Below are 15,212 nucleotides of genomic sequence, written 5' to 3'. Positions count from 1 at the left end.
TTTTGTTTCTATAAATTTGCCTATTCCAGACATTTTATATAAATGGCCCTTTCTGACTGCCTTCTTTCACTCAGCATAATGTTTTCAAGGTTCACTTGTGTTGCAGCATGTATCAGTGCTCCATTTCCTTTTACTACCAAATAATATTCCAGTGTATGGATACACTACATTTTATTTATCCATTCATCATTTGATGGACAGTGGGGGCTAATAACATTAAACATCATTTGTCCTACAATTTTGTTTCTCTACTGAATTCCCACTTTCCACAGATGTTTCTCACGGTTCACAACCTCCCTTTCACATGATTAATTACCTCTCATAATAAATTCACTGTGGAAATATAGCATTGAAAGAGGAACCTTTCCTCTACCTTTCTGTCACCCAACCTATAAATCGACTGGTGTCTAAATCCATATTCTCCATGTTTCCAAATACAAGTAAGGAATTATCCTCCATTCCTGAAAGGACAATTCCACCAGGTATTCTGGATTCCATTTCCCACACTAATTTGCTTTCATGTTTTTCTACTATACAGATTATCCTCCTCCTTGGGATCATTACCACAGCAAACAAATATGCTTCAAAATCTCTAAATCTAACAAACAAAACTTACATCAACCTCCAACCAAATAGCATAAAAGCATATTCAGTAAATATGCTTTCTTACCTTCCATTTACTTTCTAAATCATTCTGATACTATCACCACAACAAAACAACCCTTGCTAAAATCATCAATGATGAGTTCTATCAAATCTAATAAAATTTCCCCTCCTTCTTTCCTTCATCCCTTTGCTTTACATCCATAGAGTATACCTTGGAAGGTCATCCACAGGTCCCTTTACCTTGTGGTCTCAGACCCAACATCCAACCTCTGTAGAGCCAAAACCTGGGTGATCAATTACCTTTCTATACTTAATATTATTATTAGACCTCTCAGCAACATTTGAAAGTGCAGACTGCTTCTTTCTTCTCAAAATGGCTTCTTCTTTTGGTATACGTCACGATTTCACTTTCCTGAATGTCCTCCTGCCCCACAGGCATGCCTTCTTAGTTTTTTTTTTTTGGTTAACTCTCTTGCTTTAGTCACCCCACCCCCACATGTCACAGTCCCTTAGGAGTCTGCCTTCTCACAACTGATGGTTATGTACTTGATATTGCCTTCCTCTTAACATGCTTAAAAACCAAACTCAGTATCCTTTATCTTCTCACATTCCCATTTCAATAAGCTACCATGATATACTCAGTTTTTCGTGTCAAAAATGCAGAAGTGGTGATGGAAAAAAGTTCTGAATTAGTGGTAATGGTTACATACCCCTGTGAATATGGTAAAAACTACTGAACAGTACACTTCAAAAGGGTGAATTTTATCATACGGGAATTATACCACAATAAAGCTGTTAAAAAAGATGACTAATCCATCACTTTATCCACTCAGTCCAATTTATCAAGAGATTCTGTTTATTCTACTCTATCTCCCCAGTATGTCTTAAATCCACTTCTCTCTAACAGCTCTATTTCCACTCTACTCTTGGCAACATCATCTTCTCACCTATCTACCAGATCACCACATTACAACTTTACAACATTACCTTGGTATTCCTTTCCCCACTCTCATCTCATTCCCAATCTATTCCCCTTGCAAAAGCCAGAGTTATCTTTTTAGGTCACTTACTGGCTTAAAATTGTTCACTGACAGTTAACTTTTATATAGAGTTTGGCTTGAATGTGATTATTTTAGCCTATATCTAAAGACGACTTCGGCTGTTACTCTTTTACATTACTGTATCTTCATATCATTTATCACAATTTGTACCTATCCATTCCCTTGCTTATGTGTTTAAACTCTGTTTTTTTTTTTTTGTATTAGACTAATTCTCATTTCTTGATGTATGCTTTAATATCTGGCAAATTTAGGTGCTCAGTGTGTTAAACAAAAGACCAAAGAGTTCTTAAATTCTTTTAAAATGAACCATTAAGTAAACCATTTTTTATTTAACCATTCTCATACTAATAAACATTTATTTTAATTTTTTTATTGTTACAAACAATGCTCTTATAATTATATTTAAATACATGCACAGGTATTTCTGTTGGCCAGATTCTAAAAATGGGATTCATGAATGAAAGTTTCAGTTTTTTTTAATTAAGAAATTTTTTGTCCCTCAAGTTCACTGATTTATACCCTTATGTCCTTATTTGTTTCTACATGCATGCTCAGTCACAAAGTCATGTCTAACTCTTTGCGACCCCATAGACTGTAGCATGCCAGGCTCCTCTGTCCATGGAATTTTCCAGGCAAGAATACTGGAGTGGGTTGCCATTTCCTCTTCCAGGGGATCTTCCCGGCCTAAGGATTGAACCTGAGTCTCCTGCAATGGCAGGTGGACACCCTACCACTGAATCATCTGAGAATTCCCATTTGTTTCTGTATCTTGCACTAATTATTTTTGAACTATGTAAAGTAGCTAAGTTGTAAAAATTATTCCTTACGTTAAATTTCTCTTTTCTAGTACTGAAATGAATGCTTTAATTAATATAGTTTTAAAAAACTTTTTGAACACAATATAGGAAATACCAACTTGCAGGCTAAAATATTTATGGCATATTTCTTTTCTCTTTAATAAGGCAAATTACTAGTAAATGGAAAGACTAAATGACAAGTTTAATACATATTTAAATAATCTTTAATATTCGAGGTGATTATTTCTGTCAGAGCCATTCACTTAAAAAGATACATCTTGAGCCTTTTACTCACCATATGTATCATATGGATCCACATTAGGACTAGGCATATTCCACCACTGGATAGTCGCGTCGGTACCACCACTAAAGCACTGCTCTCCATTAGAACTGATAGCTAGTGACAGAACAGGGCCACTATCACAGGAAAAGAGGGAAAACATTACTGAGAAAGCCTACAAAGAAACTTACATTTGCACCCCTCCCAACCTCTCTCTAAATTTATGTGGTATCTAAAACTGTTTAAGTAACATGTACATTGAACAGTACTAATTATATTCTCATTAGTACAATTATTAATCAAATGTAGTATTATTCAGCTAATGTCTTTCTTAATGTAAAACAAACATTATGAAAAAATTACAAGGCTTTAGGAGTGATAAATAATAGTTAACAATAATTATGGTTAATTAAGTACTAATTCAGTAAAACTTACATGTGGGCCCTAAATGTGTAGATAGGCTCTACATCTAAAGAGGCACTCCTAAAAGAGGGGAGAAAAAAGGGGAGGAGAGAAGATAAATAATGGTAAATCACTGGTTGATATACATGATCATTAGGAAAGATCAAATAAGTGCATAAAAGATACAGACCATAAAGAAGAATAATTATTTATAATTACCAAACTGGAAGAAAAAAACATAGGCTAACATTAAAATACTTGCTTTTTGGCAGGAACTGTTTTTTGCAAGTTCCAAAGTTTCAGAGTATGGTCCTCAGAGGCAGTAACCAGCACAGGTTCTACAGGATGAAAAGCTAATGCTCGAACTCCATCAAAATGGCTACGTAGTGTATACTTGGGATTCCATGTCTTTCGAAAGGCATCTTTATTGGCAGGCAACTAAAAAGAAACAGCACGATATTTAGTGGTAAAAGTAGTGAACTGATAGGCATATGGAGTTTTTGTTTGTTTTGGTGTGTTTAAAACATACATTCAAAAGTGCTTTGCTAAAATGTCCAGTGGAAATTTAGCACCTTAAAAACTTTATATCTTTATCATTTAATAAGAACTAAGAAGAATCATTTCATTAGCTTTCAAATACTTAGATCAAATGAGTCCTTTAATCTGTTTTACCTAATCATCAAGGTAAACCCAAAGTCCTACTAAACATTAAAATGAGGGGAAAAACAAAACACACAAAGAAACTACCATGTTGCAACATTTTACATGAAAACAAAAATTAAATAAATTATTACCAAAAATCCAAGGGTACAATATTAACAATACAGTTGTCATTTAGAAAATCAGCATGTGACATTTTTCAAGGCAGCAAGTTAAAGTACTTTTCAAAAGTCTGAACTAAAGACACTTTGTTGATATTGATAAGAGGTTAATCTTTTTACCTTTGTTTCTCCATCTGTAAAGATAGGCTGTGAAACCACTTCTACAGCAGTCAAAAGGTTATTATAGAATTTATTTGCTTACATACTTTAAAAGTATTAATGAGAATAATCCAGCCCACCAAGGCCGATGTCTCTAAAAACCATTCTAACATAAAGTATAAAATGTAGGAAAAAATATGTTTATAAAAGGAAAAATTAATTTGCTGAAAATCTGCAAATTCACTAATATAATCTAAGTAAGTATAGTTAACTCTCAATTGAGTGTTTATTGTCTATAAAAAATTTAATCCAAGACTAGTTTCACCTCTAACACTGTCTTTTCCATCCCCTCCTCATCCTCTCCCCATCCCTCAAATTAAAGACGAAGTATTTAGGAAATGACAAACTAACTTTAACATTATCCTTTAAAAAAAAAAGTTCAAAACTAAAATGTGTTTTAAGATTTATCCTGAAAGCAGATAAGTGATTCAGGTTACCTATTTTTCTCTTGTTAACAGCAAAGTATGGCTTAATTTGAGTAGGTAATTGAGAGTTGACTACTAAGGGTAGGTATTTATCAACCAATATTTTAGGTAATCAATCACCCCAAACTCCTAATACACCACAATACCCAAGAAAAATTTAAATACCACAAAGAACGTAGTTGTAAGAAAAAACTATATATCACTTCAAATAAACACAATGTCACACTTTATCTTTTCCATGCACCTTGACATTAATTCTGCTTTATAAGTGTTTCCAAAAAATAAGGAGCCTTCTATTAAATCATTAAAAAATTAAAAATAAAACTGCACTTACATCATAACTATAGTCTGCATCATTTGTTACCGTCAAGTCTGCAAGGTCTCCAAGGCCCAGTACACTTAACAAAACATCATCAGAACCCATAATAAATGACTTGCCTCCTCCAGATGGAAACGTTATTGGTTCAGCTATAAAGAACAAAACCGCTTCTTAAATGCTGAAAAATCATACAGTACAAGACAATATTGTGGGGAAATGTAAGCACTTAACAGTTATAATATTCAGTAATATAATTAATTTTTTATTTTCCCACTTCCCTCCTTATTTCTTCTACTCAAAAAATCCTATTACTGTGTAGTAATAAACAAGTGTTTTATTTATTTCAGAACTGAGCATCATTTCCCACAAATAAAATATGCACTTGATATATTATTTCAGGGTGGAAGCTTTGTCTATTTATATCCCTTTGGTACAACTATAATTATAGTATTTTTTAAACGTAATAGGTTGTTGCTAAGTCCTTTCGCTTTCCATCATATTTGTTTGAAAGTGCTTGATATTCTCATCCCTGATAAAAATTTAATACAAGTATTCACATGTTAATAGTTTCCAGTCTCTTATACAGTGTATTAGCTTATTGAAGTAAAGCCTTAAGTTGCTCAGATTTCTCAGTGGTCTAGGAAAAGGGCAGTTCTATCTTTAGTGTCAGTTTCTTTCCCCTAAATGGTTAATCCATCTGATCTTCAGATGCCTTCCAGTTTTCAAGCTCTGTCTATGCTTTTTTATTTTGACTTCTTCTTTACTGAATATACCCCTAAAATAAATAATCTATACTGACTATAGCACTTTAAACTTCTGATACTTTGACCCATTAAAATCAAATACTACTATGTATTGTTATTATAGTTATAGTATAAGCAACAATTCTCCATATCATTTCAAACATGCTTTGAAAGCAAAATTTTAATCCTAAGATGCAAGGGGGAAAGTACATCAATCACTGTAATACAAAACATATTGAAACATTTAAAATCCATGAGCAATTTTAAAAGGGAAACAAAAATTCAAGCTAATTGTCAATTCTGAAAATTTTTCATGAAAAATGATATAAATTTAAAACACTAAAGGAAACAGATGTAATGAAATATCAGTCATCACTAACACTACTGAAAACATTCTGAGAAGATACAAGTCTGCTTCTTTTAGATACATACCATGGTAAAAGTAAAATTCATCCTTATTTACAGTATCTTATTTTATTACTTATTAATCTGTAATATCAAAGTAAACTACATAATTTGATTCAAATAGGGTCCTGAATGACATTTGTAAAATGAAGCTATGTGTCAGCAACTGACACAGAGTAAATCTGACAGAAAATATATGTAGGGATAATAGTATTTAATTTTATAAGTTAAACCTACTGAATCTAAATAATCTGTAGCATGGATCCTTCCTACTAGTATCTAGTATGCAGTTATTGGTAATATGAGATGCTGAGAATTATAAAACCAATAGTTTAAAATTATGTTTAAGAACAGTTACATAAAATTCATTAAGGTAATACTTTCTCAAAGCATTTTTAGCCAGTACATGTTTTTCTTTTATGCACATAATTTGTTTGTAAAACAAGTTACAATAAAATGCCAAAATTCCTCCCACTCACAAATACTCAATAAAAGAACTTTTGATAAAAGCCCAATAAAATAACTTTAACATAATAATGCATTATACATTCTTTATGCGGAGATATTTCTGATCAGTTATTGACCAATTTAAGAGCATGTGAAGGGAAATGTCTAACCAATATTAGGTAGTTTTACTAGTTTTATATTAATTATATTAAGCAAAAGTATTATACCAATTTCTAATGAATCACCTAACTACATTTCTCTATCTATATTTATTTATATATAGCAAACTATCCTGCTCACTCGGCATACTGAATATACATCTCAGTGAATAAAATCTTTTAAGCTATATTTCTGCTTTCCACAATCACGCATTACTGTGGCACACAGTAAGCACAGTAAATACTCTGCCCTTGTTTTTTTGCAGAAGAAATTAATTTTTATTCTATAAATTCATGTTATTAATGTTAACATAATTACCTACAGCACATGATTACATAGCATTGAAATATTAGAATTCAAAGAGAAATAAAATTACTAAAATAAGTAATTTTTAATGATGGACACTATGATACCTTTTATTAGAGAGCCTAAAAGATTTCATCAAGCAATTTAAGACTATTATCATATTAGCATTTCCCTTTATGGAAATCTTAGGGTCTACATAATGAGGTCTTACAGCAAGGTCCTTTTTGTACTTCTTTAATTGTTCTTTTTATGGACAACAATGACAAAGGAAACCTGTAGCTAACATATCAAGTTCTTCCTATCTCCTTCAATTTTTATAAAATCTAAAGAACACAGCTCCATACCTGATTCCATTCATGCCAGTGGCAACATGGTATATATACACCTTAAGTCTTTACCAAATATAGTCTGAAAGTTCCTAATGTGTAAGTTTCTCTCCCTGAAAACAAACTTTTGTCCTTTACAAAATGAAGTATGACACTGCCTTTAATAAGAATGCATAATTGGAGATGGCCCCTGAAAATAAGAGATTATGAATGCTAATGCTCCCCTCTTAGTTCTAAGTCAAAACTGAACTTAATCTTTTGTAGTAACAAATTCTAATAGTATCCACCCTTTAAATAGTGTAATAAGGCTCATGCTTATCTGTCCACCTCTTTATCCTTCCACTATAAACAGAGTCAGATCACTTATATTTTTTCTTTAAAAAGCACAACTAGACATATACATACAAGTTCTACATTGGTTTTTGAGTAGTACGGGTCTTAACTGTTTTTTTCCCCCTCTATAGGTCATTGGTTTGAAACATTTAAAAGGGTCCCTAAGTTCTGCTAATATGGTATTGCCTTAAGGTATAAAATCTACAGTTTAAATGTATAGTGTTACTACAAAAATTTTAGCAAAATTATACAGTATTTGGTAAAATATATCAAAAGCTAAAGAAGCTGAACCATTACTAAATGCATAAGATGAAGAATAATGGAGTCGGTATGTGTATTTTAGAAAATACTCTCTAAGGTAAAACAGGAAAATAGTGTAACAGTGGTAAAGAGATCTAGGGAAAATCAACAAACTATTTTACTTGTCCTAGTGTTTTTCATGTTTTAATATCTTTTGTTTTGGTTTTATTATTTTACCGATTTTTCTTCACCTTTCCAAATATTCTTAGATTATGAGTGGTAAATACATGCAGAGACAACTTTAAAGGGAAATGTAATATTATTTAGCTTTAAGCCATATGTGCCAGTAGAGAACTCAGAAGAGAATAAGATGTATTCAAAATTTTTTGACTAGGGCATGAAATTACCTTACAAAGCAAAGTAGAAATATCAATAAAATTCAATGTATATGTCAAATTATTAGATAATGGATTATCCTTTATGTATGTATGTATATGTCACAATGGACCTTAAAATTCAGTTTCATAACTTAGAATTATAACTTTCTCAACCTAGATTTATAAAGTACTCAAGTATATCTATGTTATCTTCAGCTAAAATCAGTTATGGGAAAAAAAGCCTAAACAGTAGTTTCAATTCCTGCCCATTTCTAATTTAGGCAAATTTTAAAAAATTCATTACCAAGTTGTACATGTTTGGTACTGGGTTAAAGAATAATGATGTCACCTTATTCTATAAAATGATTAAATTAGGCAATCATTATATACATTTTTAGAAATAATATATATATCAAGTTTCAAGCACAATGTTTGGCACTTAGCTGTCTCCTAACAAGTGAAAGTTACTATGAGTTGCTAAATTTAACCAATATGACAAATAACTAAACAATTCTTTTCCGTACGTACTATTTTAAGTCTTTTTTAAAATACTAATTTCCTAATACTAGATCTGTAAACTAAAGTCACAGGTCAGAAAGGTACTTTGAAATCATACATAATAAAAACAATCCCACCTAACATCAAAAGCAAAAAAAATCATAAGGAAGCAAAAGTCAAAAATTTCAAAATTTCTAAGACAATTACACCAAGAACTTGCCCAAAACCTTCTCTGAAGATCATATAAGCTGATCTTCAGCATTTTAAAACAGCAGCAAATTTATAATATTAAGGAGATGTGATTTGGAATTAATGTCATCTGCAATGTAAATAAACATGGTAGCTAAATTTTGTACCTTCCTCTGCTCTTGCACCTTCATGATCAGTCATTCTAGTAGAGGCTGACCTAGACTGATTTATGATTCCTGAAGGGATGAGGGGCAGCTCATCATCTCCCAGATCAGCTATCGTGTCGTAGAGTTTTGTCCTGTTGACCCCTGTAAATTAATGTCAGCAGTAGAGGTTCATTTAACAGCTACCGCTTGACTTGCTAGCACCCTTAAAAACCAACTTATTACCAAAACAGGCTATTTTTAAGTTGCAGTTATTAAAGACCTCATCTAATCAAAGATGTCTTCAATTTTCCATATCAACCCCCCCACGAAAATATGGAAATAATTTTAATATTTAAAATATTTCCTATTTCTGAGGAGATATATATATATATATATAAATAAGAGATACACACACAAAATTGAGCTTTTTATTACTCAAAGTTCTGTAAGCTCAGACACAGAAGATATCATTAAAACAAAAAATTTTGGTATTTAAGTTAACATTTAACAGTGTAAAGAATAAAACAGGTTTTCCAACTTAATCCACTATTTAAAAATGTTAACAAAGAAATAAGTAAAAATGATTTTTATGAGGGTGCAACAAACATTTAACTTTCCCTGTGTTTATGTGGATATTTTCCTGCTATAGTCACACAAACCTGCCATTAACAAATCAACTCCAATTTTCCTCAAATGTTTTTTCTCTTTTCCCAAATTTGAAAAATCTGATTTACCCATGAGTTCTCAGTTTCTCATCACAGTATGAAAAGTTAATCGCAGGCCATAAGCTTAAGGAGAGAATTTCAACTGGTACATGGATAATTTAGGCCAAAATATGCAAAGCTCAGGACCATCTAGTATCATGGGATCTCTTTAACTATGAATGTCAGAAATGACAAGAGAATCATTTCTCTTATGTATTTTGAAAGAAAATAGTTTTTAAAAGAAAATGCTTTATAGTCAACACATAAGTGAAACAATTAGGCAGATCCAAGGCCACACAATAAGACTATATTTACTAACATTAATACTGATGGACTAATTAAGACTATATAATCACTAAATTTTACTACAGCTATTAGAATATTAGCAATTCCAAAGGAACTACCATTCATCTATGTATCCCTAACAGAATGCCAGGTAGTACAATGGTAAGACTTAATGAAATAGGTAGAATCTTACACATTTATTACCTTTATTTTTTCTTTTCATTTATTAACTATTTCACAGCAATCCCTAACTTTTTAGAAATGCTTAAGTAACTCTTTCTGGATACAATGTGTCAAGTAGTCTGAATTTTCTAAAGGATATAATGGAGAAACTCAGTTACTACCTGAGGATTTTCTCCCTGACAAAGTGACTAAATAAATTCTCTAGTAAATGAAAAACTGCTAACTGGATGTCTAACCATCAGTGAAAGTCAACATGAAAGAAGATAAATGTTATCCTTTCTCACAAAATAGCTTTCCTTTATAACTTTCCCACTTATGAGTACCAACACCACTGATTTGATTTCTGTTCTTCAAATTCTGTAACTACATCCTAAGAATTCCTTTTCAGCTTATAAGTGGAGATGAAGGAGAATCTGTTTTGAAAAAAAAAAAAACCTCCTTTTATCTGCTCTTCAGATTCTTCAGATCAGTCTCTTTCTTGCTGTTGACTTTATTCTACGCAATGCTTTCTTTCTTACAAATTACTGCAGAGGGTTCCTAATTGGTTTTCGTATCTCCCAACTCCTTTTTCTTTCCATCACATTTGAATACTTTGGGTAGATTAGTTTTCCAAAATCATCACATTGATCTTATCACTCCTTACTCTGAAATCACAAGCAGCACTTCAACACTCTTTGAATCAAAGCTAACTAAAATCCTGTACTTAATCCTGCATGTGCTTCATGATGGTCCTATCCAATCTCATCTTTTAGTGCTACATAATACAGATCTCCCTAATTTTCAAGTCAGAGCAGTTTCCCTATAGTATATTCACCAGGGTTTCTTCTACCGTATTTTTATCATATCTGTCTTTACCTATTCCCCAGAAAGGTGAGAATACTTTCTGAACCTACTTCCATCTCCTCCATGAGGCTTTTGTTGATCTTACTCTGCTCACTCTAACTACACTTATGTAAACCATAAACTTTTACTTCATTAGATACTACTTATAAATAATTTCACATGATAAATATAATAAAGACAAGAAAAAGTTTTATCATTACAGATACCATCAAGTCACATCTTCCTGAACACATGGAGTAGGAAATATGGAAGAAAAGGAAAACAGGAAGCAACATGAAATTTAATGTTCACGTTAGAGGAAACACTGACCCAAACAGCGCACCCTGGCCAGGCAGCACAGTAACCACTTGTATGAGTTATTTTACAACAGGAGGCCCTGTAGGGAACATGGAACTAACAAGCCACCACCAACTGGAAGAACTTGGAAAAGATCAAAAGGAGACGCCAGTCCTTATGTCCTACCAACATTCTAGAATCTTCCTTGCTGAAATCCATCTTGGCTGAGGGATGCTCAGGCCATCAGAAATGACCTTGTGTCAGAGACTGGCCAGAGACAACCCGAAAACTAATTCCACCACTAAAAAACCCGGGACTATCAGCCATGTGGCAGAGCAGTCCTCCTGGGTTCCCATGCCTTCCTGTGCTCCAGCCAGGGGCCCCTTTCCAATAACGTCTCATGCTCTGTGAGCATGTGTGTCTCTTCTGACAATTCATCCTAAGTACTAGACAAGAGTCCACTCTTGGGCCTGAGGAAGGGATCACCCTTCCTGCAACATTCCAACAAAGGTTCCCAAATCATATAATTATTATTACTTTTTTTGTTTTGTATACTATAACCAAACATTAGTTTCTGTGTGGCACAGTGGCAAGTTTAGGAAAAAGATGGAATTATCCCTGCTTTAATTCTAGTTTCTTAAAAATTGCTAAAAGATGAAAGCAGATTTCTTAACCAGAAGTTAACAGTCTTATCTAGCCCCTGTCATGTAGAACATCTTTCAACTAACAGCACATTTAATGCTCCTTTTTTCTTTCTAAATCTAATATTCTAAATACAATAATTCTAACAAATGCAATTTCAGATAAAAGTTTCGAAGTCTGATTTGCAACGAGAAAACTGTAATGGTATTAGTGTAATAAATCATACATAATGTTATCAAAATGTTCAATGGCATAACTGAAGACAACTCACTAAGGATTAAACAAAAATTGATTCTCAATTACTACTCTATAATCTATAGAGGAAATACTCTTCTTAATTTTAACAGCAAGAAAAGCTGTTCTTCTACCACTATGAATTATACAATAACCCATCTACCTCGTAACCACAGCCATCAAATCTATACCAATGCACAATCCTCTGAATAGATTCTAGGAGAATGAAAAAGAGTATGCTGTGTAAAAGCCAAACTGTGGATAGACTGACAACTGCTGCTGTTAGCGTTTTTAAATTCACGCTCACAAATATACACACTCATGACATGAAATTTATCTTTCCATTACTCTGTTATTATAAATAAACAGGATTTTTTTTAAATGGAATCTAACATTTTCCCTTCTCAAATATGCCTCCCTTTGTTAATCTGCCTTATATTCTGAAGTGAAGCAGGCAATCTGGCAAAGGTTTAGGTTTATTTTAGAATAAAAGGGTTTAGTTATATCATGTTTGCTAGATTTGTTATATGTTCTATCACCCTAATTGAAAGAAAGTTTTTATATGACAACTGTCATCTTAAAAAAAAAATGACATCACAGTATTAAGGAAAAACTAGGTTAGCTGCAAAGTGATTCTGCAGCTTAAAAATGTGTACTGACTGAAAACAGCGTCAAATTGATACTTTCTGCCCCTTGTCAAAATGCTTCAATTATTTTCTTGGGGGAGGAAAAAAAAAAGAGAAACCAAGTTGAAGAACTGAATGGTCTGTTTTAACAGTGTGAAACTGGAGCCAGAAATAGGAAACAACTGCATCTCTTACCTGAAAGTAATATTCCTTTACTATGAAACAACTGTTTGTCTTTGATTTGACACAGGATACTGAATGGTTTTATGAACTCCTTATACTCTCTCCAAAATAGAGGCAGCTTAATCATCATAGTCACCTTATAATATGTGTCAAGGTGCTTTTATAGGCCTATTGAAAGTTACTGATACAAAATAATTTCTCTTTAAATGTTCTAAAATGCCTAATATAAAGATATTTGTACTTAAGTCATACTCTACAAAAATTTCATTCCCTCTTGAAAGTCTGTTAATCCTGAATCTGGAATAGCAAAAGACAAATACTAATATCAAACTAAAAAAAGAAGAAGAAGAAAAAAAAGGAAAACTAGAAAATTATCCAGGGATACTTATAATTTGTATTAAAAGAAATAATGAAAAAGTTTTCCAATGTATGATAACCAAGTCAGAAGATGTACAGCTATTCAGTAACAAGAATAAAGTAAAGAAGGGGAATGACAAATCTTATTCTACACATGGAAGACAGGAAACTTAAGATAAATAAGAACAATTAAGACAAATTCATGGACCAAGACTCAGATCTGTAAACATACATATTTCAGAATGTGAACCTTTGAAATGGAGATCTTTCCCTATCTTTGAAATGGGAAAAGCATATAAATCTTTTGAAGAAAGGATATGAAATAATCTAATCTTTATAAGCTACAATTTTATAAGTACAAAATAGTATAGGAGTAACAAAAAGCAAGAATAAGAGCATTTATCAAAGGAAAACATATTATAATCCATAATTTAAACCTTCCACGTTGAAAAAACTGAAACAAATATCGAAGTCTTAAAAAGATTATTACCTCCTCCTTCATATTCTAAATAAAGGTTCCAAACTTCAGATGTTTTAGCCTTATTTCAGCTGCTATACACACTGTGATTTGTTACTGATTTACATGCTTTTACTTATACATGAAATACAGCAAAAAAAGAGACACCACAGAAAGCTAGAAAAGTCCTATCAAAGATTTTAACAAAAGATTAACTCAGAACTCCCCTTCACTTTCTTCCCCAATTACAGAAAGCTTAGAACATATTTAAAGATGACAGAAAACAAAGTTTTAGATTTGATAATAGTATTGTATCAGTTAATTCCCTCATTTCCACCATTGTACTGTGGTCACATAAGAGAATGCATTTGTGGTAAGGTAACTGATGCTTTTGAACTGTGGTGTTGGAGAAGACTCTTGAGAGTCCCTTGGACTGCAAGGAGATCCAACCAGTCCATTCTAAAGGAGATCAGCCCTGGGATTTCTTTGGAGGGAATGATGCTAAAGCTGAAACTCCAGTACTTTGGCCACCTCATGCGAAGAGTTGACTCATTGGAAAAGACTCTGATGCTGGGAGGGATTGGGGGCAGGAGGAGAAGGGGAGGACAGAGGATGAGATGGCTGGATGGCATCACCGACTCGATGGATGTGAGTCTGGGTGAACTCCTGGAGTTGGTGATGGACAGGGAGGCCTGGTGTGCTGCAGTTCATGGGGTTGCAAAGAGTCGGACATGACTGAGTGACTGAACTGACCAAACTCACACTGAAGTATCTAAGGAACAACATGTCTACTACTTACTCAGTTTTCTGAAGTGTTCAAAATAATAAAAGTACATATTTAAAGAGACAAGAGGATGAAGCAAATGTAGTAAAATTTTAACATTTAAAGAAATTGTGTGAAAGTGCATGAAATTCTTATAACTTTTCCTTAAGTTTGAAGTTATGTCAAAAGAAAATGTTACAAGGAAAAGGAAGCTTAACTCTTCTGAAGCTTGAGACCAAAATAACTGTAACAAGTCTCTTTAGTTTCATGGTCTTCATCTTTAGAAATACTAATTGAAAAAGCGTATGTCAGAAAGAAATTAATACTGAATTGTGTTTACAGTCCAAGGCAAGGCTGTTCACTGTTAAGTCATTCCTTTTGCCTAAGGTAGGAAAAAAGAAGGGTGAAATGGAGTGAACAAGCTGCTGTTAAGTCGCTTCAGTCGTGTCTGACTCTTCTGTGTGACCCCATAGATGGCAGCCCACCAGGCTCCCCCATCCCTGGGATTCTCCAGGCAAGAACACTGGAGTGGGTTGCCATTTCCTTCTCCAATGCATGAAAGTGAAAAGTGAAAGTGAAGTAGCTCAGTGAACAAGCTGGAAGACAGATAAACATTACGT

The 15,212-nt window shown here is 33.0% G+C and overlaps 1 protein-coding gene across 7 annotated transcripts in view; it reads right to left on the bottom strand.

Annotated features, from left to right (window-relative positions):
• Nucleotides 1-15,212, bottom strand: part of STRN3 (striatin 3) — a 107,376-nt gene that overhangs the window by 12,861 nt on the left and 79,303 nt on the right. For 4 of the 7 annotated variants that reach the window (XM_086363754.1, XM_086363751.1, XM_086363752.1 and 1 more), the window contains 5 exons: nucleotides 9,061-9,201; nucleotides 4,886-5,019; nucleotides 3,409-3,584; nucleotides 3,180-3,227; nucleotides 2,760-2,881 (listed from right to left, as the gene is read on the bottom strand). In XM_086363754.1, coding sequence (XP_086219880.1) covers nucleotides 2,760-2,881; nucleotides 3,180-3,227; nucleotides 3,409-3,584; nucleotides 4,886-5,019; nucleotides 9,061-9,201 — 621 coding nt within the window. The remainder of the gene's footprint in view (nucleotides 1-2,759; nucleotides 2,882-3,179; nucleotides 3,228-3,408; nucleotides 3,585-4,885; nucleotides 5,020-9,060; nucleotides 9,202-15,212) is intronic. The other 3 variants (XM_086363753.1, XM_086363755.1, XM_086363757.1) reach the window with 1 other exon arrangement.

The sequence above is a fragment of the Bos grunniens genome, chromosome 21, assembly GCF_055505025.1.
Source record: "Bos grunniens cultivar Pamir isolate PY7600 chromosome 21, Bosgru_T2T1.0, whole genome shotgun sequence".
Taxonomy (NCBI): domain Eukaryota; kingdom Metazoa; phylum Chordata; class Mammalia; order Artiodactyla; family Bovidae; genus Bos; species Bos grunniens.
This window is presented reverse-complemented; position numbering and strand designations above follow the sequence as displayed.